Source organism: Thamnophis elegans, chromosome 1 (genome assembly GCF_009769535.1).
Source record: "Thamnophis elegans isolate rThaEle1 chromosome 1, rThaEle1.pri, whole genome shotgun sequence".
Taxonomy (NCBI): Eukaryota; Metazoa; Chordata; class Lepidosauria; order Squamata; family Colubridae; genus Thamnophis; species Thamnophis elegans.
This window is the reverse complement of record NC_045541.1, coordinates 88,458,559-88,485,449: the sequence shown is the minus strand read 5'-3', so window position 1 is coordinate 88,485,449 and position 26,891 is coordinate 88,458,559. Positions and strand designations below refer to the sequence as shown.

The window sequence follows — 26,891 nt, the reverse complement described above, 5'->3', positions numbered from 1 at the left end:
TACACACACACACACACACACACACAATGATGCATAAAGGAATGAAATGGGTAAGAGTGAAACAAATCACATCTGATTTATTTCAGATCTAACACTTAAGTTCAAGGCTCTAAAGCAAAGACTTAAATAGGCAATGTTAGAGAATTCTCCTGCAGCATCGCCAACATTTCAGTATTCGCTCTTTATCTGTGGGATCAAGTCTGTTGGGAAGGTTTGGTAAGTGTTACTCAGCCATCATTCCTGGTTATGTACATCTGTGGTCAATTTTCTATGCTTTTTCCCATAAAAGGTAAATTAGGCGCTGTACTTGCAACATGGTAATCTAAACAATATGAACAATGTTACAGTTACAGACCATCTGGCTCATCTAGTACTGCTCTGAATGTTTAACTCCTTGGAGTAAAATATGAACATTCAACAAGAGATGTTTTACTTGTTCCAATAGTTTCCAGGTAGCCAGAGTGCATGGCTTACCAGGACCTTTTGTCCTTACTTCTCTTCTCTCTTCCTGTACTGCCCTATCAGCTGTTGGAAAACATTTCTTCAGTTCTTTTGGAAAATAGTATCTTGGCGGCTTTTATAGGAAATGTACCGTATGTTACTTACAGCTTTATAATTAAAAGGAGTGAACATTTTTTAGGTAATTGTATGAGTGAAAAAGGACTCAAATATCTTCCTCCCTCCCCCCCTCTCTCACGCACACACCAATTTTCCTCTATGGTATATCATTTCAAACTACAATCAAATTGTGGCCTCAACACATTTCCCAAAACTATTAAAATAGTATAGGTCACGGGAGCCTTTGTTTCTGAAATGCATAAGTCCATATGAAAAGAGGCATGTTACAGTCCTTCTTTCTAATTTTGCAAGAAAAGAGTTAAATGTTATCTCCACAAATCATGCAGCTGTACAAACTCTGGCTGCCTGAACAAAAGAGCAGAATTTGGCTCCAAAGACTCCTTTTCTCAACAACTTTGTTAAATAAAATGAGAAAGCATACTTCAACATAACTTCTCTTTTTCCTATTCCCTCCATCCCCAAAAAATTAATTTTGTTTCAATGGGGGGAGAAGGAAGGGTTAAATTTGATCTTATACATTTTGTCTGAACATTAATTGGAATACAAAGGGAATTTTAACATTCATTGGGCTTGTTTAGCTTTAAGTCTCTATGGCTACATTAAAACACAAGCGTGGCCATATCTGGTTTCCACATAAACATTCAGCTTAAGCCATGTCTTTTTCCACCTACTGATTTTTGCAGTGTTAATGTTAGCCCTTGTCCTCTCCTTCCTTTTTATTAAATGATACTTATATTAATTAATTAACACCCAGATCTTAACTGAAATTTATACAATTATACGTGCGTGTATGTCACCTCCAAAATGGATAAACAATTTGCATTTGAATATATATATTTTACAATTATAAATCTGAATTGTAGTTGCATCAAAGCTTCACTTATTATTCACTTTTAAATTTAAATTGATTTAACATTTTAAAAATCATAATTAGGAACTTCTTTATTGAATGGAAAGTGTGAGGAGGTTTACAGGTAGCCCTCAACCTAAACAACCATTTGCTCAGTGACTGTTCAAAGTCACAACAGCACTGAAAAAGTGACTTAGGACCATTTTTACACTTAGAACCACTGTAGTAGTTCCATGGTCATGTGATCAAAATTTGGGCGTTTGGCAACTGCCTATTTATGATGGCTTCAGTGACCCAGGGTCATGTGATCACATTTTGCAAACCTTTGACAAGTAAAGCCAATGGAGAAGCCAGATTTACTTCACAATGTTACTAACTTAACAAGTATGTCAGACCTGGAAGCCATCTTTTACACTGGGCCTTCAGGCCTGCCACATTTTCTACTGGGGTTAGAAGGGGGGGAGGGTTATATGGAATATGGAATATGGAAGATATATACCGTATTTTCCGGAGTATAAGGCACACCTTTTTCCCTCAAAAAAGGGGCTGAAAATCTGGGAGTGTCTTATACACTGAATACAGCATTTTGTGTCTCCTGAAACCCTGCCCCTTCACCAAAATGGCCGTGCAGAGCCTCTAGGAAGCTTTCAGAGAACTCCTGGGGGCTGGGGAGGGCAGAAGTGAGCAAAATATGGGCCAATTTTTGCTCAATTTTGCCCCCCAGCCCCCAGGAGCGCACTATAAGCTTCCTAATGCCCTTTTCTTGATGAAAAATGGGCCTTTTTGCACGTTTTTGCCCCCCCCCAAGGAACACTCTACAAGCCTCCTGAAGGCTATTCATGGCCTTTTTTTAAAAAAATGGGCCCGTTTTCACGAAAAATGGGCCATTTTTGGGAGGTTTGCAGAGTGTAAAAACTTTTGTTTTAAATTTGCCTCTTCAAAACCTTGGTGAGTCTTATACTCCAAAAATATGGTAGTCTTAATAACATTCCTTTCTCAGAGTCAAGGACATTTTGCCCTGCACCTAGAGTGGCGTGACTGGAAAGCATCTCTCTATTGGGATGGTGCCTGATTGGACCATGTGATAGACATGTGGGTGCTGGGCAGGGACTTGAACTGTTACGTGGGTGGGGAAAACTTGTAAACTTTCAGATTCCAGTTTTCCCAGAAGTGACAATATGACATTTCTAATAAAATGAAACTTTGAGGAAACTCAAGCCTCCGAGTCTTCTTTTGTTAGGGGGTGTTACTTGGAATCCTGACACAGTGATTCACTGAACAACCGTGGCAAGAAAGATTGTGAAATGAAGCAAAACTCACTTAACTGTCTTGCTTAGCAACAGAAATTTTAGGCTCAATTGTGATCATAAATCAAGGACTATCTGTACATTATAACTAGAATGGTAGATCATGTCACGTTTATTTGTCAAGAGTAAAATTAGTAAAATACCACTTGGAAAATGAAAAAAAAACTTTGACACATTCTTACTTTATACGTAACCACTTATGATTCATCTAGAATTAATGTCCTTATTTTAAATTTCATTGAAATTAATTTGCATTTGTCATGACTAATCTTCCACTGATTTTTATGTCAACTAAATATAATTAACATCACCAGGGAATAACCCATTGTATTCCAGTGTATACAAATCACATATGATTATTCAAATACTGTCAAGTCTAACAACTATGTATTTCATTGTTATATTCCTTTAATGGAGTTGTATGTAAAATAATTTTTTCTTGTCTTACCACTTCTTGGCTTGTCAAGAATTTTCTGTTTCTGGAGGTTTCTTATACTTTATCTCAGGAGAGATCACTCTTATTATACTATTTTTACATTTTCTAAATGTATTTTTTTTTGTCTAACTTGAATACAATTGAATTCTGCCTCTCTAGAAGCATCAAAATATAGATTTCTCTCTCCCATTCCTTGCAGTAGAGTCTGAATGAAAAAAAATGTCCTGCTCATCTTTCATGATAATGCTCAGTAATTCAATAACTTGTTTTTTTTATTTCAAAAACTGTGCAAAACTTCTTATGTTGTACTTGACATTAAATAATTATAATTATATTACAGGCAGTTTGGCTTATTCCTTTCTAAAAGTATAATTGTGTGTTTTAAAATAAAAAAACATATTTTAATGCTTTATTTTGTTTCCCCTTTCAAAGACTACTTCAGTCCCTATTTTGACATTCCAATTATTTAATGACATTTAAAAAAAAGACTCCAAGAATATGAGTGAGAAAGATTATTGCCAAAAGAATATTGCAGCTGATTGGCTATCTCTGGATTTAGCATTCATTATTAAATGCATATTATAAAACCTTGGATATTATATTGACTCATCCTCTTTAATTTTCAATTTCCGGTAAAGGAATCCATTAGTTTTTGGCACCAAAAGGGAAATGACTGCGTTTTTTCATCTATTTATTTTGTTCTACTCGAATCAGAATAACATTTTTAAATATAGAATTTCTATATATGTTTATTCCATAATCATCACTGAGTGCAGTAGGGTCCAATGAGGATAAGACTGCAAGCTAAATTTATATTTTGACTATTTCTGTAAGACTCTAATTTAAGATTTCTATTGTTCCATAAGCAAGGACATAGATTAACAATTCTTGGAACTATTCCTATATGTAATCATATGTCAAAGTAAAAATAAAGTGAATGTTTTATATTTTTAGTGATCAAAAAAGGTAGATGAAAGAGAAGTTATGTATGCTCTGAGAGTATTGAGAAATGGTAAAGTATGGATGGTACAACTGAAGAAATATTGACTCTTGGATATAATTAACATTCAATTAAGAATTTGGTCTATATGCTTGAGATTTCCTTGGATCATTCCCTTCTTTGTAAATCAAACTACTACATGCTTCTTCCTGTGTATATTTCTTTTTGTCTCCTGGATGTTGTTCATCAGTCTTATTAGAAGTTCTAATATTTCTTCTAGATCGCTTGATTTAGGGAAGATATATAACAAAATGAATTGCCTTGAATTATGGAATGTTTTGCTTGGCATAGGATTGAAGGTGGCTTACTGAGTTCAGTAAGAATGGTATAAATGGAAGAAAAGCATGTATGAAATTAAATGATATGCTTAGTAAATGGTTTGCCACTGAGGATTGAGTAAAAAAAGTTTTGTGATGCCACCTTAGTTTGTTGCATACTTATATAAGGAAAGTCCCAAAGGTGCTTTTTCAAAATGCATCTGGACTTCCTTTGTTTTTGCTTGGAGACGTTTCATTTCTCACTGGACTGGGAATGTGACTGTGCATTTTGATATGCAGATGATATTTTGTTGGCTAAAAACTCAAAACGATTTGCAATAAATATTAAGTTGTATGATGTACTATGTGATATGAAAAACTGGGGATATGATTGTGTATATTTAGATATGCAGATGATACCATGTTGTTGGCTAAAATGTGTGGATATGTCAGGAGAACCAAAAATAAGTAAAATGTGAGGAGTTAAACCAGAAATTAGAGGGTCAAAAATGGTGCATGATTTAAGAATGAGACTTGAGTAAATTAAGTATAAGAATTGAATTAAAAAGGGAATGTAAGTACATTTGAGTGTTTTGTTCATCCAGAGAGAATGAAATGTGATCATACTACAAAAATATTATATGAAAAGTAAACACGTAGAGAGAATGAGGTAAACCAAGTCATGCATGACCAAGTGATACTATTTTTTTTGGATAGGGAACTGCTTTTATCAAAAGTATTATTTATAAAACAAAATACAAAATATACCAATGGGAGGCAAAGATAGTCACAATTTAGTCTCCAATCCAAACACAGACAAGCTATATAGTTTCATTACAACACAGATGTTTTTGTGGCATATTTTCCAAGGAACAAGCCAAAATATTGCATTGGAATCAGTCCTTATAAACCTGACATGTTTATAGACATGCACATTGAAGTATGTCGTACATACTTCTAATTTTCTAGAGTGGTATTGAGACTTTAAAAGCAGATGTGGTATTTTAAAAAAAACACCAGCTGTTTTATTTAACAATAAAAATTCCCTACTTTGTGAATTTTCTGGTCTTCACAATATGGCATAATGGTACAAATAAGAACTTGCTTATCAGCTATGTTTCCATAGAGCAGCGACACCTACATGAACTAAGATTGATAATTTTCTCCTAGAATATTTCTTTATCCACGGGAATTATGGTTGAAGCATGTCTTGTAGATATAGCACACAGGAGAGTATCAGAATCAAATGGATGAACCAAATTAATGTATATTTCTACACATAAATTACGTACCCGGATGGAAGTTTCTTCAGAGTTCCTATACTAGTTGTGGCCAGAAAATAAAACAAAACAATCCATGTAGTACTACAGATACCATAACCCCACAGGATCAGAGTTATGGAGTTATCTTATTATTGCAAATAAATCTTATGAGGGCATTTAGAACTTAAAATTACATAGATAGGTCCTATTACTCAGGTCCTTCCTAGCCATAATAAACAGAGTGAAATAAAGATGGGGACAGATTTCAATTGGCTCCATCCAGGACGTCTAATTTTAATATGACTCTATCAAACAAAATTTTAAAAAGTGAAAAACAAATATAACCTGAAGCCAATTTATAATTCTTATTTATTTATTTATTTATTTATTTATTTATTTATTTATTTATTTATTATTTCAGTTTGTATGCCGCCCTATTCCCGAGGGACTCAGGGCGGCTAACAATCAGAAAGGGAAGGGAATACAAATAAGAAAATAAAAGACAAACAATATAAAATACAACAACAATCGCAACCTCGGATGGGGCTGGAAATTCAACAGCCCCAGGCCTGCCGGAACAACCAGGTCTTAGTGGAAAGCCGGAAGGGTGGTGAGGGTCCGGATCTCAACGGGGAGATCGTTCCAGAGGGCTGGAGCAGCCACAGAAAAGGCCCTCCCCCGGGGAGTTGCCAGTCGACACTAGCCGGCGGATGGAATTTGGAGGCGGCCTAGTCTTCTGTGGGATCTAATAGGTCTTAGGGAGGTAATTGGCAGGAAGCGGTCTCTCAAGTACCCAGGTCCGATACCATCTAGGGCTTGAAAATATAATTCTTGAAAATATGTGTATGTCGTAGACAATTAAAATTTTTCAGAATAAAAATTAGCTTGATTGTGCTGTAAGAAACTTTCCATTCTGTTGTATCAATATATGAAATAGTCCAAAATTTTAATTTTATATGTTCATGAGGAAACATAATGCTTGTATTATGTTACCTTCAAGCAACTATAATGTTCAATATAAATTTAGATGCTGTGTCAGCATTAAGTCAGTGGGATGTGCTGGTTAGAAAAGAGACAGAGATCAAGTCCAGCTTCTACCATGGAAGCCTACTGATTGACTTTCTTTTTGTTTAATGTCCTGTGTATGGGAGTTGTTCTGAGGAAAAATGGAGTACAGAATGCTATGTAGGTTATTCCAAACTACCAAACAATATAAATTTAATAAAGAAAGAAATATCAGTGGGTGGCTTATGCATGTTACTATCTTTATCCCAAGAACTCAAAACATGACAAAAAGTAATATTTAGATTAAGTAACTCAGCAGGTAATCTGCGGTTTGCTTTAGCTGGTATAACAGTACAAAATGAACAATCTTTTATACTACTAATACATTTCTACTACACATACATTTACTGAACAATAACATTTAACTACAGACAACTTCAGTGGACCAGTGCCTAGCAATCAAAAGATTTATTCTTTTTATGAAACAAAATACAAGAATGTCAAGAATTATGTTTAAATTACAACTGAAAATATATGGATATGAAAGGAAAGCATTCCCCCGTTCTTTTTCCCATGACTCACAGACTCTGGTTATACCTACAGATTTTCACAATGCTTTAGATTTATGATTGGAGCAGAAGATTGAGGGTCTTTTATCTTCAGGTTAAATGGAGTTTAAATATAGTCTAGACGAGTGGTCCCAACCTTTCAGGCACAAGGGCTGGTTCGGTGGAGAGAGGTTTTTCCACAGACAAGAGGGGGCATGGTTTTGCATGCTGCCTGCATCCTTCAGATGGAGCTTTGCTTGTTTGCACGGCCTAATTTCTGGCATGCTGCGCCCCAGTGCCAATCCACGGAACAGGGGTTGGGGGCCCATAGTCTAGACTAGTCCAGTTTGCCAGTGCCCTTGCTGGCCAGTGTTCTCATAAGCTCAGTATATAGCCTAAGCATTTTTAAGGATAACTTTAATTTGCAGAAGTACCTCCATTGACAAACCAGTTAGTATCTTCCTCTACCCCTTAGCTTTAAGACTTATTAAAAAGCTTGGTCCACCAAGATGGAAGCCAGCTAATTAAAATTAAATTAAGTTCTAAATCTATCCAACAGATTTTGGACAAGGCACTTCCAGATCCACTGTTTGGTCAACCTCAAAATTCACTTTTTATCATCACTTGCATCTTTTTCTTTAATTTCCAAAAGCAGCAAAATTTTCATGTTGTGATTTCTTGGGCAGAATATGTTAATAAATAGTGAAAAACCAATACAAACGGCAAAATTCCTTATAATCATTCTGATGCACGACACATAAGCCAGAATTGCACCCAAATAGTTGATTGCTGTGAGATCTTTAGAACAAGTTCACTTTAGTATACTGTCTATCATTGTATCAAACAAGTTGGATATGAAGAAATAAAGTTCATGTTTTTTACCTGCATAAATAATAAAACTGTAAGAATAATAATAAGAGAAAGAATTGGAGAAAATCACAAAATAGAAAGACCTGCAAACAGAAGTTGAATGACAGTGGCAAAAGAAAGCAAAGATAGTACCAATACTAATAGGTTCCCTGGATAAAATTACAAAACACCTGGAGCACTATTTGAATACCATCAGCATTGACAAAATCACCACCAATCAATTGCAAAAGGCAGCTTTACTTGGGAACAGCTTGCGACGATACCTTCAACACCATCAAACAACATCTGCTTATCCCAGGTCTTTAGGAAAGGTTCAGTGTTCATTTTTCAGTGTACTTGATACCACTGTAGCAAGCTGTATTGGCTTCCAATATACTTCCAGGTGCAATTCAAGATGCTGGTAGTTACCTTTAAAGTCCTTCATGCCTTAGTATCTCATTACTATAGGATCATCTCTCTCCAATTGTTTCTATCTCTCCAATCGAGTTTGGCAGGAGGAGCATACTCTGAATGTCAGCTGGCAGGCCAATGTGGAAGGTCTTTTCTGCCAGGGGATCCACTCTGTGGAACATCTTTCCATCTGAGATTAGGTTAGCCCTGATCCTGCTGGCCAAGGATCCCAAGGCCCTAAAAACCTGCTTTTATGCCTGGGCCTGGAGGCCTAGAAGTGTGACTGAGCCCATCTCTTGGCTACATTGGCTTTTTTTTCATAAAGATCAGCTGCCGTGTACTTTTATTTTATATTATTTGTTTTTATCTATTTTATTTTAAACTGCTACATATGAGAGATGGGCAGCTATTGAAATCAAATGAATAGAGACTTGTTTAATGGGACCAGAAGCCTATCTCCTGTTTTGATTCCTGCTAGAAGCTTCAAATTGTGCTAACTTGATTTTTCTGTGTTGCAGCACAATGCAGGAGTGGTCAGTACTTAAAAGAATTTAGCCACATCATGCAGAGCAAATGTTTGCAGGTGTAGCAGTGAGCACCACCATGTAATTTCATGTACAATTACCTATTCGTTCCATGCTTTATAAGAAATCAAAAGAAATGAACAAAATATCAAAAATCTTGTCCGTGTGTTCGCTCTGGAAATCTCTGTAATTCTCAAGTGAGAATGTGAAGATGTTAGGAAATCTTGGCCATTGAAATATTACTTTTAGAGGTCTGATAATGTTACTTCAAGTTTACATGCATGTCATGGCATATATAGGCTACACACTGACAATTTATGCAATACTAGAAATTAGGAAGACAAGAAAGTTTTCAAACAATGGTCATCTCCTTCCTTCTACGCCTTGGACACTGAACATCACAAGATTATAGTAAAATGTTGATAGTAACTCAGAATTCATAGTTATTTTGCTGGATCTACCCTCTATACCCACGATGGCAAACCTATGGCATGCATGCCACAGGTGGCACATGGAGCCATATCTGCTAGCACATGAGACAACAGCTCTGGCATACTGGCCAGCTACTTTTCGGCCTTCCGGAGGGCCAGGAAAGGCCTTTTTCACCTTCCCCAGGCTTCAGGAAAGCCTCTAGAGCTTGGGGTGGGTGAAAAACGGGCCCAACGGACCAACCTCCCTGGCATCCTGGAGGCCCTCTGAAAGCCGGAAAAGATCATTTTTGAACTTCCGATTGGCCCGTTGGACCTGTTTTTCCAAGCTCTGGAGGCTTTCCTGAAGCCCGGGGAGGGTGAAAAACCCCTCTCCATGCAGGGGGGTGGGGTTATGCACACATGCATGTGGTCGTGCATGCATGCGCCTGGAGTTGTGCATGCATGCAAGTGGGTCATGCGTGCATATGTGTAGATGGGCAGGGCGCATTACATTGTGGGTGTGGGGCATGCATGCACAATTTTGGTACGCGTTTACAAAAAGGTTCGCCATCACATCTATATTCATGTATGGGCATATGATGATGGCACACTTGACAACTACTTCTGAAAAATATGGAAGTAAAGAATAGGAAAGGAATAGATGTCGCTTTCCTGGAAGTTCTTCTTTTTGCTATATTTCTCTTTACAACTATAAGCTTCCATAATTATCTCTTAAAATACAAAAAGGATAATGTAAAATAGAAGGAAAGTCATTTGTTTTAAAAAGCAGATTAGAATGTTGAATCTTATGATACACCTCTGCATCCTTTTTAGGTTAGAAAAAGAACAAGCTAGGCCTTTGAAAAGCATTATATGATTCAAGAAAAAGAAAGAAATTGACAGCAGAGTGCTAGGCAGAAATAAAGCAATCAATATAACCAATGGAGAACCAAAGTGAGAGAACTGATGTAGTTAAGTGAGAGATGATCAATTATTACTATAGAATCAGAGAAGAAAAAACATACTTCTCAAATTTTATGAAAGAAAAGGAGCAACATTATTTGGGCAGAGACTGGTTAAGAATTAAAACCCAAACAACTGTTGTTGAGTCTGTTCAACAGAATGGATTTATGTCAATAGATAAGAGAAACAAATGAGGGAGAAAAACAAGACTTTTGGGAAAGTATATATGAACATTGGTCTTGGCAACTGTTTGATACAGTAATGAGTCTTCTAGCAGAAATATCTGATAGCTAAACACATAATGAAGAGGTAACATATATTGGGGGGGACACATCTGAGTTGCATAAGATATGATACAAGAACGACGAGTAGATCCAAAAGTAGCTTTATCAATTGTGTGTCATTAATGTTCTAGGGTTTTAGATCTTCAGTATTCCAGGAACAAAAGCATGTTGTAAGGGATGGAAGAAGGTTGGTGAGGGATGGGGGGATTGGAATTGCCAAGCTGTGAGTTGGTACTATGCGGGCAGTATCAGGGATAATGTATTGGTGGTCTCCAGTAAATGAAGAGCTGGACAAGTTTGTGCAATCAAACAGCTCCTTCTGGTAGAAGAATGTAACAGAAGCAATGCTCCTGATCAGCTGTTTCATGTTGCTTGCCATTCGGCTGGAGGTACGCAATGTTAAATATCAAAAAGTGCAGCTACAGAGTTGTGGTGATTCCCAACAAAATAACAGCAGAGGTAGTGTGTTCACTAGAGGTTGACTTCCCTCCTGAGAGACAATGCCAAAGCAATCCAAAGATGTCTGACTTTGCTTGGCATTCCAGAGGATGCAGGCATCTCAGTGATGGCACTCAGGGGCAACAAGAATGAGATTGGGATAATGGATGTATTGGAAAGTTGCTGCTAGGTTTGTCACACTGGGCATTATCTAGCTTCTTTTCTGCAAGCCGGGACTGGACTTAGAAGGACAGGAAAAATACTGTGTGTTCCATCTATCAGCAGCTTGTCTCGGGCGTTTGGTCACCTGTGATATTCAAAAATCTGGATTGTGGAAGAAAACAAATTTTTTAGACAGAAGATTTCAGAGAATGGTGTTTAATAGATGTTCTCCCTCTTGATTGGGGGGAGAGGGAGCATTGATGATCCCTACTTGCTTTGGTTTTGGATTAAGTATCATTAAACAAAATGATTGCTCTTTAGAAGGCCAGATCCTGAAGATGGAATTCAAATACTTTGGCCACCAAATGAGAAGGAAGAACTCACTGGAGAAGAGCCTAATACTGGGAAAGATTGAGAGTAAAAGAAGGGGACAACAGAGAAGGAGATGGCTGGATGGAGTCACTGAAGCAGTAGGAAGCTTAAATGGACTCCAGAGATGGTAGAGGACAGGAAGGCCTGGAGGAATGTTGTCCATGGGGTCGCTATGGGTCAGACACGACTTTGCAAGTAACAAGAACAAACAAAATGAAGCTTTTGAATAAATACCAGATATACTGTACAATACTTAGAAGGAGTTTGTACAAATAATATAATTTAGTTATTAGATATATGTGCTTTAGTAATTTCATCTTAATTTTTTTTTAGGAATTTGAAGGAACATACAACAAAATGTTAAACAACTCAAAACCAAAACAAGCTCATAAAACAACAATGCAATTACACTGTAAATTGCCAAATCAAGCAACTGACAAGAACTTTCTCTTATTCATATCACAATCAAATATACTGTTTTTTCAGAAGCCCCTAAATAATTATTAGCAATTGTACCTCTCTATGACTATACATATTTAATCATTTCTTTAAAATGATTGCTGTTCATCCATTATTCTCACCAAAACTTACCTTGTGTGCTGGTTACTGGAGCCACCTGGTGCCCTATGGAGCACCTGCAGCTTATAAAACTTGAAATTACTGCAGGACAAGCTCACTGGTAGCAAAAGTGAATGAAATTTCTACATTTGGCAGATTCCATACCTAATGTACAAAGATTTTGTTATATCTTTAGAAAAATCTTATTGCATGTACTATTGGGGTCAACTTCTTGGTTTTAGGATTGCATATTTCTTTACAGAATACTGAACAATGAAATTTTATCATTAAAAAGAGACTAATCAATTAACAGCTTTTTAAAATGAAGATACATTGACATTTGGTATGGGAGAAAGTCCCTGTGAGCAGACGTTTAACAATTTATTTGCCATAGATTTGGCACTGCACTACCCAAATCTCCACCTCCTAGAAACTTGGGAGAAAATTGTAACAAGGAGTTGTTTTAAATACACTATCATCAATAAGTTCTGAGAATAAGTCATAAGAACCGAACAATCCAAACACAACTATTCTACTGGTGTCAATTTGATAACTGAGAAATGTATATTAAGCCCATTCAGTCAATGCCTAATTCCCTTACCATATATGAAAATCTAATGCTAGAAATGAGCGATTTTGACTCCATTTTCTGCAAATTCACTCTTCAGATCTCAATCTTGGAAGATAATATGTCTTGAGCATGTAGCAATTCAACAGAAATACATGGTAAGCAGCCACAAAACAACCAAGATCATCTTAAAGAAGAACACTATTGAATAGATTCAGAGTATTTATGGATTACAGCCTATTTTGTCTAATGAATGTAGCATAAACAAGATAGTATAGTCATACGGATGGACTAATTCAAGGGTGTCCGTTGTTCATAAAAGTCCATTAGATACTACAGCATATTATTGCAGCAACTTACATCATTTCCATAATGACATCATTACACTAATAATACCAATTATATCATTTGCATCAATTTGTATAATGATGTCTTTACCAAAAGATGCAAATCATTGAGGAAATTATTCCGTTGCATGCATGAATAATAATCCACTGTATCAAAGTTTCATTGTATGATACATCAGGACTGTGCAAATTATTTTAAAGAATTGCTTCAGAATGTACAGAAATATGTACAAAATAACTCTTTTTCCATTGTTAAAACAGCCACATCTTAAACTCACACGGCTCCTTTGGAAGCATGCAGTCACTTGGCCTTTTACTGGTCCCACTCTTACCATTCACATGAAATTGTATAGCAATTTCATATTTGCAACATATTCCCATTTTAATATCTGCCTCCAAAATAGACTGATAGGCAATTTTCAGAGTTGCAATATTTTTTTTCAGTTCTGCACCAGCTACGTTGGGATAGCAGAATGTATTTACTACATAATATCCAGAAGTATTTCAGACTCTTCCCTCAAATTCTCAGATTTAGACTTTATTATATATATTAAAATTCAACACAAAGATGACTTTTTTTTTGCAGTGAGTTATTTTCCTACAACTTACTCTAAAATGCTGCATTTCAAAGCCTGTAATTCCCTATTTGGATTTACCAAAAAATGAAATGTAAAGTACCTCAAGAGCACCAACTGGAAACATATTGCCTATTTACAGCATGAATGATTTTATAACATTCCTTTTTAAAATATGATATTGCTCAGGAATCAAAATGTATCCATTAGTAATAGCACTTAGACTTATATACCGCTTCACAGTGCTTTACATTCTTCTCTAAGCGGTTTTACAGAGTCAGCATATTGCCCCCCAACAATCTGGGTCCTCATTTTACCCACCTCGGAAGGCTGGAAGGCCGGTGAGATATGAACTGCCGAACTGCAGCTAGCAGTCAGCTGAAGTAGCCTGCAGTACTGCACTCTAACCACTGCGCCACCTCAGCTCATTAGAATAAAGATTTCCTGTATTCTAAAAAGGAGGGGGGGGGACATAGATTCTCAGTATCTCAGTTGTCTTATAAGTACTGGCAGTTTTTAAGCTAGTTAAATCATTGACTTCATGTATTCGCTTCATTCAATGAGGTTTACAATTAGTACAGCACAGTTTCCACTAAACCTCTTTTTTTTTAAACAAACTTAAAATGATTTTACCGCTTACTAGTTTCCCTGGCATTCAGCCATTTGGCTGTAAATAATATCACTTCCTAGAACATTCCACCTAATTAAACTTTTGAAAAAAGGTTATATAAGTTTGTTTTAGATAGAGCATGTGTTATGCCTTCCCTTTAATAGACATAGTTAGACACCATTTTCAACAGCACAGCAACAATGAAGTCATGGCAACAATTATAATCAAAATCCTCTTATTTTCAATGGTATTGGAGGTACAAAGCTGGTCAGTAAATTGTATAGTTTAGGGGTGGGCTGCTATGGATTCGCCCAGGTTTAGGAGAACCTATACCTAATGTTATGGCCAGTTCAGAGAACCTCCAAATCCCACCCCTGGCTGGGTCCGCCCATTCCACCCAGGAGTCTCCATGTGGCCTGTTTTGGATGTGAGGTAAGTGCAGGGACTGCGCAAAGGCTTGGGGAGGCCTGGGGAAGGTGAAAACACCCCCCTGCCATGGTGCAGGAGGCCAACTAGGCCACGCCCACTATGACCACGCCCACCCAGCAACCAGGCAGAGAACCCATTGCTGAAATTTTTGAAGCCCACCCCTGTATAGTTTTACCAAACTAAGTACAGATGGGTCTCAGTTAACAACCACAATTGGGACTGGCAATTCTGTCACAAAGCAAATAAATCACATGACCAGAATGGACTTATGATGTCATCTGATTATTAAATCAGGCATCACATGATCACAACTTTACTTTCATGTTCTCCATAAATTCTCCTAATACTAATCAGCTTGGCTAGACCTGCCTGAAAACTCTTGGTTACAACAGAATCTCTACTGCAGCCAGAAGAATATGAAACCTTTTCCTATTCTTCCAAATTTAGGTATCCTTGGAGCAGCATCTGCTGGCTGACAAATAGAATATTCAGAAAGCAACAGTTACTTTTTATTATAAATGTAAACTGTACACTTGTCTTGTTTGATTCACACAAGATAATCAAGCTAAACAAAAGATATCAAACTTGCAGCTCCCTTTAATATATATTATATTAAATCAACATAAGCAGTCAAGCTTATGTTTGACTGCTTTATTTTCATAGATAGATAGATAGATAGATAGATAGATAGATAGATAGATAGATAGATAGATAGACAGACAGACAGATATAGAGAATATATATAGATAGATATATAGATACATACATACATACATACATACACACACACACACAAACTTAGGAGATGCAATTAAACTGCAGAGATTGAGTTAAGCTTAGAACACATAAAGAAATAAGAGTGAACCTCCCCCCAACAAGCATCCCAAAAAAGAAGAAAGCAATTTTTTAATCCACAGTCAGTGCAATGGATTGCCTATGTTTTGCTTAGGTGTACACAGCAATTTCCAATAATATACTGTATATTTCTTCTATTTAAAAAAGTAATAGAGATATAGTATTTATAGTATTAGTGCAAAACCTATTACTTCATGCTTAAAGTTTACAAAACTGAAAATAGATCATTCTTAATTAGGTATCTATTACAGCAATATAGATTTTATTTATTAAATACAAGTTTTCAATTTAGAAATCCTTATATCCATCTTTCACTTTACAAATAATAAATTCACTCACAGTGAATTTAAAATTATCACAATAACTTTACTTCTGGTTGGTAATGGTTATGTCCACCACTTTAATGGGCTAACTTATGTTTGACTGCTTTATTTTCTTTTCAATACATTTTTCTACTAGAAGTCCCTATAACAGGCCTGTCAAACTGGCAGCCCGCAGGCCAGATAGGTCACACACAGGCCACGCCCAACCCAGCTCCACAAAGGCAAAAAACATCACAATACATCACGATCTGGCCCATGACATGATCAAATTTGACACCCATGTTTTATAGAATTCATTCTATTAAGTTTTACGTCTCATGGTTAATTGCTGCAAACTTGTATGCTGGATTTTAATTCAGTTGCTATATGGTGATTTTTACATTTTTGACACCAAAAATATTTTTTTATAATCTTACATCAAACTTGTTCTTAACTTGGTTATTTTTTCAAAAATATTTAGGCAGAAAAATACTGGGTCTACTGCAATATCCAATCATGCTCCCAAATACTATCAATTATCATTCCCTTTTTTATGGTAGTATTTAAACTATGCATCATTATTAAAAGAAGAAATAGGTCAGACATCATTTTGGAGAGCTATTTTATAGAGAGGAACAGAAACCTCTAAATTAATTGTTTGGGTTAATTTTAAAGCAAATAATTGTGATTGTATTAGGTAAAGGTAAAGGTTCCCATAGTTGTTCCCGACTCTAGGGGGCAGTGCTGATCTCCGTTTCAAAGCTGAAGAGCCGATGCTGTCCGAAGATGTCTCCATGGTCATGTGGCTGGCATGACTAAATGCCGAAGGTGGACGGAACGCTGTTACCTTCCCACCAAAGGTGGTTCCTATTTTTTCTACTTGCATTTTTACATGCTTTCGAACTGCTGCTTGGCAGAAGCTGAGACAAGTAACGGGAGCTCACTCGGTTATGCGGCACTAGGAATTCAAACCGCCAAGCTGCGACCTTTCTGATCGACAATCTCAGCGTCTTAGCCACTGAGCAACCATGGTTGTATTATTGCATGCTTAATGGAAAAATATATTTTAAAAATGAACAATAAAATATGTAGAATGAAATCCAGAATAGTGTAACAAAACCTTTTGTGGGGGCAAGGGGCTTTAAATAAGTGTTGAATCCTAGCAATTGCTGACCGCTTAGAGATTGCTATTGATAAACTTAATACCCTTTATTCATTTAATACAGATTATATAATTGAATTACACAAAGCAAAAATACTGGATGAGTGATAACTTTTGAATTTATTTGCCAACAATTTCAATCTAACATTCTCTTCTCTACTGAAATAGAAGCAACATTACATAAATCCAAATATTTATGTTATTTACCCGCAGTATCTACTATTAAAAATATTCAGGGCAAATTTTATTAAAGATTTGGATTTAATAAATGAAGATTTTTATGTTCGGACTTGGCATTTATGACAGTGAATAAAAGGTTACTGGGAAACAGAGTTATACTTAAATAAGTTATTTCAAAAACACATATGGCCAGGATATTTATCAATCTGCACTTTACTATCTTCAGGAAATAATAGATACCACTTAACTTACAAAAGCTGGAAACTATCCCAGTCTTGATGGCTATCCTGTGAAGCAATATAAGACATACATTTTTTCCCTGCATACACTGAAGGTTTATAATGTTGCTTTCCAACATGAGACTGTTTTCATTTTCTACTAATTGTGCAAGCCATTATTCAATTTTCTTGATATACACTGATGCCAATATTTTGATAGCAATCCTGGCATGTAAACTATAGATAGCATTGCCTTCATTTTCCATCGTGAGTACTGTATTCTGATTGCATTTGGTTTCATTGGATGCAGAGAATCTTTAACAAAGCATAGTTTTAGAGCTGCTTTTGTCAAACATAAATTTCCTTTTTTGTTTTTAAGAAAGTGGTATTCTAATTCTTTCGCAGGGAACAAATTATTTTCCTATCAAGAGTCTCATGAAATTGTCTCAGAGGCTTTTCTTCTTATATTTAATTTCATACACATATCCCATCTAATCAGGCAGTCACAGGACATTTTGGGCATAATAGAAGCAGTTGAACACTTCGTTGTTATTATATATTTGGAAGAATGTTGAACCAAAGTAAAATTTCGATCCTTACTCACATCATAATTTTAAACTTTAGGTGAATTCCAGTTTGAAAATAGGTGTAATTTAAAGTCAGAAGGTAAAAGGATTAAAATTTTAAATTATCTTATAATTAAGCATATGATTTTAAACTACTTGAGCTGTGGCAAGACAAAATTAAAAGTAAAGGTTTCCCCTCTCCAGTCATGTCTGACTCTATGAGGCAGTGTTCATCTCCATTTCTTAGCCGAGGGAGCCAGCTTTGTCCAAAGACGCTTCTATGGTCATGTGGCCAGCATGATTATAGGACTATGATGGTGAACTTAGGCACGTGTGCCAGAGGTGGCACGCAGTTCCCTCTCTGATGGCAGGCGAGCTGTCGTCTCAGTTCAGCTCTGCTGCACATGCGTGCGCCTCCCATCAGCCAGCTGGTTTTTGGGTCTCTGCCACGCCTGGAGGGGCACATGTAAATGTTGGGGGCATGTGCAATGGGTATGCATGCATGCACAGAGGCAAGCATACATGTGCAAGGGCCATGTGCATGCGTGGGAGCCGTGTGGGGGGGGGAAACTGTGTGCACATTGCATTTTGGGGGTTCAAGCATGCAGACACGCTTTGGGCACTCAGTCTGGAAAAGGTTAGCCATCACTGCTATAGGGTGAGGCATGGACCGCTGTTACATTCCCACCAAAGTGGTATCTCTCTTTATCGACTTGAATTTGCATGTTTTGGCAGATTGCAGGAGTTGGGGCAGGAACAGGAGCTCACCCTATTGCATAGCACTTGGGTCTTGAACTCAGGCTGTCAACTTTCCACTGTCAAGTTCAGGGTCTATAACCACTGAATCACTGCTTCCCTCAAGAGGAAATTACATGGTCTAAAACTGCAATGGCAAAATGTTTAATGAAAACAACTTTTGATTTCACAATTTGGTCTAGGTGTATCTACTGCATCCAAATCTTGGTATTACAATCATTATTGAAATATAATAATGGGACAATAAGGGAATGAGGGTGAAAACACCTTTGGTCAACCCATAGTGTGAGTGGGCAAGTAGAAGAGGAAAGGAAGAGACAACAAGCAGACATGGAAACATAGAACTGGAAGGCACTTTAGAAATATTCTAGTCCAGTGATGGGATTCAAAAAAATTTACTACTGGTTCTGTGGGCGTGCCTTGGTGGGCATGGCAGGGGAAGGATACTGCAAAATCCCCATTCCCTCTCCACCCCACTAACCTGCTTTCCAGCTCCGTTCTCCTGTTCAGGGCAGAAGAAAAGAAGATCAGCTGGGAGGCAGTAGGAGCGGGGCCAGCCTATTTGCCTACTCAAAATTTCCACTACCAGTTCTCCAGAACCTATCAGAACTGGCTGAATACCACCTCTGTTCTTCTAGTCCAAATCCCTGCTCAAGGCAGGAGATTTAGATCATTGCAGTCAAATGGTTAGCCAGTCTACTTTTGAAAACCTCAATGATAGTGCACCCACAACCCTAGAAGGCAAACTATTTCATTGAGTAAGTGTTCTAACTGTCACAAAATTTCTCCATACTTCTAGATTGGATATCTCTTTAACAAGCTTCCACCCTTTACTTCTTGTCCTACCCTCAGGTAGTTTGGAGTTTTGAATTCTGTTAATACTTATCAATAGTGCTGTTACTTGACTAGATTCCTGTGCATAGACATGAATAATAAATCAATATAATTGGAACTTAACATGGGGCCCTAGTCTTCCATGGCTGATGACAACCAGTTTATTCAGATTCTGATTATTTGATATTATTTACAGATCAATTCTTTTGCAGATTATAATACCAGATTTGCCTGTTGGATAGGGCAAAATGCAGTATTTTTCAACATCAGCAGAAAAATAAGCAATCGGGTCAAAAAAACATAGGAAATATTACAAAAGTTAGAGCCAGAGTAATTTTTCTTCTACTATCAGAACCAAATAAGCCCATGATAAGACTGGGCAAATTATTTCAATTGAAGTCATATCAATTGGGGATACTGTCTGAGGCCATATACTGCATCATAATTGTCCATATAATTTATAGGGTCAAAGCGTCTGTTTTTTCATCTGTTCCTACATCAATTTAAGCAATTTTGATCTTTGCTCTCCCTTGGTAAATGTATCACAGCTTTCTAAGACTGTCAGGCTCCAATTGTTAAGATCCTTTAAGGCAGGTAATTTTACAAGATGTGAATTTTTGATGTCTGCCAGACAATTCCAGAAATGCTGAAGGACAATGAACTATGGCTTTACTTCCCCTGGCAAACCATAATATAACATAATGAAATACTACAAGAGGGGAAAAGGATAGAGGAAAATTATTTTCTTCTACCATTATCTCAAAGACTTTCTTGCTAATGATTCTGATATCATAAAGAGATTTAAAGTAAACTGTACCTCTAAGTATCCCAAATGATATCTGCAAATATCATGGTTTCAGAGTATCCTCTTTATAGAGAATTGAGAATGTGCCCATCACATTATGAATGCATTAATAACTCTTTCTATAATCATCCTACTTACATAGCAACTCCATTAACTACCGTAATACCAGTATTTGCAGTTGTATTCCACCCAATACCTGTTCACTATATTTATTTGTAAATGAGCAGAATACATCATGAAACTAACAAGGTGACTTGGTCACAAATAGCAGTAGACTTATAGCAATAGCAGTAGACTTATATACCGCTTCATAGGGCTTTCAGCCCTCTCTAAGCGGTTTACAGAGAGTCAGCATATTGCCCCCAACAATCTGGGTCCTCATTTTACCCACCTCGGAAGGATGGAAGGCTGAGTCAACCCTGAGCCGGTGGGATTTGAACCGCTGAACTGCTGATCTAGCAGTAGCCTGCAGTGCTGCATTTAACCACTGCGCCACCTAGGCTCATAGGTGTATGGCTGTATGATAATTAACATTAGTAAGATATTTATGTTGCTGTGTTCTTCAAGGTGTTTTATAATATAGTGGAAGTGACCAATTAGCTTGAGTAATGAAAACATGGACTCTTCATTTATTTTTAAATATTTTATACATATTTTGTACAAAATACTTTGGCCACCTAATGAGAAGGAAGGACTCACTGGAGAAAAGCCTAATGCTGGGAAAGATTGAGGGCAAAAGAAGAATGGGACGGCAAAGAATGAGGTGGCTGGATGGAGTCACCAAAGCAGTAGGCGTGAACTTAAGTGGACTCCAGAGGATGGTAGAGGACAGGAAGGCCTGGAGGAACGCTGTCCATGGGGTCGTGATGGGTCAGACATGACTTTGCAACTAACAACAACAATACATTACTTTTCATACTGCTTTGATTATAGGATACTGTATAATCAAGCTTAATGTAGTTATGTAAAACAAAGTAATAAAAATAGATTCAGAGTTATTAGAATATACTGTATATTAGATAGCAAAACTGTATTTGCCTGTACACAAAAAGAATACAATAATGATATCAAATGAATCACTGTAGTGTAGACAATTTGTAATAACTATTATACTGTTAAAGGAACCTTTATGAAATTAGGAAGAAGATGTTTAGTTTAACAGTCTCTCTCAGTTTATAAATATGACTGGCTGATAATATGGATGGTCTTTGAATCAAATGCAATGTAACAATTATTTTAAAACAATTTCAATAAACTGAATAGGAGTGTTTTAGGACATATACAACTCCAAAACTTTTTTTTCCGTGGTCTTCAACCTCCATCTCTAAGATCCAGACAAATATGGCAGTGTGAAGCTTAATTTTAAAAAAAATATGACACCTCAGATGGGTATATTAAAATTTGAAAAATAAGAAAGGGTAGGAAATTCCAGCACCAGATCTTTTACTTATTATGTCATTGCATTATCATAGAGCTGTGATGGCAAATCTATGGCATGCGTGCCACGGGTGGCACACAGAGCCATATTTGCCAGTACGCCAGCTATCAGTTCCAGCATGCATGCACATGCCAGTCAGCTGATTTCCAGCCTTCCAGAGGGCCAGGGGAGGCCAGTTTTGCCTTCCCCAGGCTTCAGGAAAGCCTCCAGAGCCTGGGGAGGGCAAAAACCAGGCCCAACAGGCCAACTGGAAGTTCGGAAACGTCCACACCAATTCAATGCACACACACGACCCCCATGCATGCATACACGACCTCTCCCCACACGAAGCCCGGGGGGGTGAAAGCGGCCCCAATGGGCCCAACTGGAAGTTTGGAAACGAACTTCTGGTTGGCCCATTGGGCCCATTTTTCTCCCTCCCCTTAGGAGGCTTTCCTGAAGCCTGGGGAGGGCAAAAACAGCCTCCCCTGCCCCCCCCCCCCCGGAAGGCTGGAAATCAGCTGCCTGGCACGCGCATACACACCGTGCAGCGGATGGCTCACGTGCCAACAAATATGGCTTCATAGGTTTGCCTTGACAGCCCTAGACTATGGTGAGTATTCCCTCGCAAGTGCCCATATTAGAGGCAATCTGCTGGTGATAGGTAACCTCGCTGTCAAAATCTTGTCATTATTGATCTACACCAAAGGTGGTTTCTTAGGAAGTGGTTTGCTTCCAATATAATTTGAAAACCACTTCAACTGAAACGGGCGGATTACAGCATGTATAATCAGTTACTGCAGTATGAGTGTTCCCTAGATCCCAGATCAGAAGTGGGGAAAAACAGAACTAAAGGGTAATTTTCAGATTGGCGTTCTTTACAACATATTTATTTGCTCACCAGTTTGAAAACTTTACAGAAAGAATCATCTGCAATTCTCTAGATGTTGTTGGATTTGAATTCCTATCACCTTTGACCACTGTGTTCCCTGAATTAATTGAAGCCAACAGTTATTTTACACTACCTGCCATTAACATTCATGGATATGATAGCAAGGGGGAAAGCAATTTGCAACCCTCCAAATGTTGGATTTTCCCTTCTCTGAACCTTGCTACAAAATCAAAAATGACGTTGAGCTAGAAGTCTTTGAAGGGGCAGGGGCAGCATTACAGCCAAAATCGGTGGCCAGTGGATGGAGAGAGCTGCCATTCAAGAGTAGACTAGGAACAGAAATTTTTGCAGTTGGCTATGAGTGAAGTAGCTGGGAGTGAAGAGATTCCATCTATACGCAGAGTCATCTTTCTGCGTGTGTATGATATCATAGGACTAGAGAACAAGCACTATTGGACAAAACTGAAATTGATTTGAACTTAGATTTTAAAATGACAGGCTCCAAAAATATGGGGAAAATGATACTAGATATACAAATGAAACAAGATGATGTTTTAATAACTAAAAAAGACACATTCAAATAATCTGATAATGGATAAGAAATAAGTGATTATTAAGTTATAAATAATAAGAGTGGCTTAGATCATTTTTCTCTATTCTATTTACAAAGGAGACCTGTTAAAGTTTTTGAAAGACTTGGTGAGGGGAAAAAAAGAAACCACGTTCTAGGACATTATTTGAAGAAAATAAAGATCAAGTTAGTTAATAGTAAAGAGACGGAATATAAAGTTGTTTTATTTGATTAAGATTAAAGATGATGTTATTTCTGGCAATCTTTAATGGAATTTGCTGACCAAGATTTAAGGATCTGTCTTTAGATAAGAGATGTGGCATGGGATAAAGAGATTGTCTTATTTTATAAGAGTGGAAGGTTATTAAAACTGTTTATACTTATTGTGACACAGGAGAAAGTAACTTCTTTATACTTTCTTTTCTCTCTTTGGTATATTTTTCTTGTTTCTTCTTCTATGTGCATGTGCATTCTTTTCTACACTTATTATTTGTAGTAGTTTTGATTTGCATATCCTTAATAAAATTATTTTGAAAAATTAACCAAAGATGACATAATTGAAACAGCTTTACTTGGAAATATCTATAGACTTTCATCTCTATCTCTGTGTTCTGGAAGACAGAGGAACTGTGAAATTAGCCTTTCTTCCAGATCCATAGTGGGTCATGGGTTATACTGGATACTTACATCAGAATTACTAAGATTTTGCATTCAGGCAACATACTGGGCCCACCACTGATCTGGTTTATTATATCTTATGAATATAACTGATAGAGCCAGGAAGGCAAAACAAGAAGTTGTTAGAGGATTTTGATTTTAATAAAGTTAATAAATGTTAGTACAGTACAAATCTTGATGAGGAATGCTACAATACTATGGACTGATCTGAAGACTCAGATCAAATACCTGAGCATCACAGAACTTTGTTGAAGCAATTCACTAAGATAACTTTGAACATACTATGGTTTAAGGCCCAACAAACCACTGCATGCTCTACAAATCCAGACACTGGCTTGTACATCATGGTTTATTTCTTTATAATGTGAACTCTCTTAACTGTAGTATATTCAATAACCCATATTCAAAACCCATGTAGTTTGCTAATAGGACTGTGTGTCTTGCAAACCTAGAAACCTGAGTTGAGAGTTTCAATTTTAAACACAAATCCTCATGCAATATCCCCCTTTTTTCCACTTCTCAAGTTATGGGGTGCTCTCAATAAAGGTTATCCCACCCCCCATAACAATCGACACAGATGATGCCTTGCCCCAAACCCCTTCTCCTCTTCCATCAACTTCTGACTGGAGGTTTGCCAATTTCGTTGTATTTATTTTGTACAATGACAATAAAGGCCATACTAATTTGCCAACCCAAAGAAATAAGGAACCACGAGCAGAAAAGACACAAAGCCTTTTGACTTGGCAGAGCCCAGCTGGCTGCGGGGCGGCCGAGAGGCGCGCTGCTGCCACCAATCTCCCCACCCACGCACCCACCCCGGCCACCGGGCACACACTTTCGAGCCCCGCATTCCCATTGCGAGAAGTAAGCCCTTTCCGGTAGGCAGCGGACGGTGACGTCTCTCTCAGGCCCTTTCCACTATAAGGGCCGCAAGTTCCCTGGCGGTTGAAAACAATGAGCCAAGCGGAACATTGCCAGCCAGCCAGCTGAACGAGCCAGCCATAACCTGGCCGCCACTCTCAAGGCTTTATGCCAGAGGAGAACTTCGCACGTTACGGACGACCAACTTCTCGGGGAAAGAAAGCAAAAGGAGTTGCCGGAAGAGCCCATCATCAACTTCCCCAGCAGCGCTTCAGGGGACAACATTTTTTCAGCATGACGCGCCACAGCGGCGCACCCAGCCCGCCGGCCCCGCCAAGGCGTCTCTCCCAAGCCCCGCGGGGTCCGGGTTGAAGGGCAGAGCGGGCCACCTCTGCCTCCTCTCCCTCCCTCCTCCCGCGTCCTCTCTCTCGCCCCTCCCCTCGGCCCGTTAAAGGCACCGCGCGCGCTTGGTTACCTTCTTTGGCTTTTTTCCTCCTGGCCAGGGTACCTCCGAGCTTTCCGAGGAAGGAGTCGTCTTTCTTCCGGGAAGGGGGCGACTTGGGGGTCGGAGACTTGGGGGAAGAAGGCGATTTCTGAGGAGAAGTTGCCATGGCGGTGGCTTCCTACCAAACGGCGGCCGAAAACGGAGAGGCTTCGCTCGGCTCAGTCACCAGCGGGCTCGTCCCTATTCCCAACGGAAGCGGAATTATTCCAAGCATCTGAGGCTGCTCTGGGTCTGCTCCTTCCCTCCCTCCCTCGGCCCTCCTTCCCTCCCTCCCTCCCGCACACACCCAGAGAAGGAGGTTTCCCCCCGCGCCTGGCAAACACGCGCAGAGCCCGATCGGCTCCGCTGGAGAGCCGCCGCTGCTCTTCCCGCTCCCCACCTTCCTCCGTCCACAACGCCCAGAGATTGAGAGCGTTTGCATCTTTGGCTCATCTTCGGGTGTTAAAAAATGCTGCGGCCTGGATCCTAGGCAAATGTACAGGAGAAAGGTCCCGGCGTCCACCGCCTGCTTAGGCATAAGTCTGCCACCCGATCCCACTACCTACGGCCGCTTGACAGGAAAGTCGGTGGGGTTGAATCTAAGTTTCAACTCTTAACGTCTAGCTTTTAGTTTCGCTTGCAAAAGGGCCGTTTGAGGAAGATGCTGCGTGTCTCCCTTCTGAATAAAGTAAACTCGCGTCTTTAAGTTGCACTTAGAAGGGGCGACCGGCAACTTAAGCAAACTTCAGCCCTTTCACAACCCTGGGCTGATTTATTCACCGTACCTGCATCACTGGCCGGGACAGTTTCAAAAAGTAGCGTAGTCGGTGCTCCCGGAAAACATTTCCCGCGACGTCATTTCCTAGCCCGGTTTCAGTTACACATGCCGCGTCTGTATTCTCTTATCAATATCAAAACTATGTCTTTGTTCCACTCGATAAACTATGCCGTCTCTTTCCACTCCGCGGCTGATTTTAATTCTCCTTCCCGGGGGGCGAGGGACTGGATCGGGCGAGGATCCAGATGTGCCGCCGCCGGATCTTCAGGATTGCATGCAGCCGAGTTCAGAATTCAAATATAATGTTAGAGGAGGTGTTGAAATGGGGGGTGGAAAAAGAGGTTTAATGTAGCTTCTTTGATTCTGAAGGCTAAGCAAGCTAGCGAGGAAATAACGGGACGCAAAGTTGAATAAAAGTGGGAGTTACTCTTCCTGCTTGTAGGTAGGAAGATCTGCTTCATGTGGCACAAGTCTCTTTCTGTGCTGCTGGCTGGTAATAAGCAACTGGGCCGTTTCCAAGATGTTGGCAGATGGGAGAAATTAGCCCAATAAAACGTTGAATTTTATTCAACATTTACATGAGGCCATTGGAAAAGGTCATAAATGTGGTCAGATATCTTTGGTACCTTGATATTACAGCCCAGCTTTAGATTTCAGTCCCTTGGAGTATCTTTCCTAGTATCTGAAAGTTTGAATGAGGAGAATCAGGGTTTAGGTTTGAATCTAGCAAGATCAAATCACTTTGGTTTCAATAACATGCTTCTCATCATGAGTTACTTGAAGAAATG

General features: G+C 38.5%; 1 protein-coding gene across 3 annotated transcripts in view; it reads right to left on the bottom strand.

Moving 5' to 3' along the window:
* Window positions 1-26,167, bottom strand: part of PARVA (parvin alpha) — an 82,540-nt gene extending 56,373 nt beyond the window's left edge. Inside the window, exons 1-2 of one of the 3 annotated variants that reach the window (XM_032223537.1) lie at window positions 26,111-26,167; window positions 25,317-25,526 (exon numbers count right to left, since the gene is read on the bottom strand). In XM_032223537.1, the coding sequence (XP_032079428.1) occupies window positions 25,317-25,452 (136 nt within the window). In that variant the 5' untranslated portion in view covers window positions 25,453-25,526; window positions 26,111-26,167. Of the gene's footprint in view, window positions 1-25,316; window positions 25,527-25,632; window positions 25,656-25,725; window positions 25,929-26,110 lie in introns of those variants that run through there. The other 2 variants (XM_032223546.1, XM_032223553.1) reach the window with 2 other exon arrangements.
* Between the last annotated feature and the right edge of the window lie 724 nt (window positions 26,168-26,891).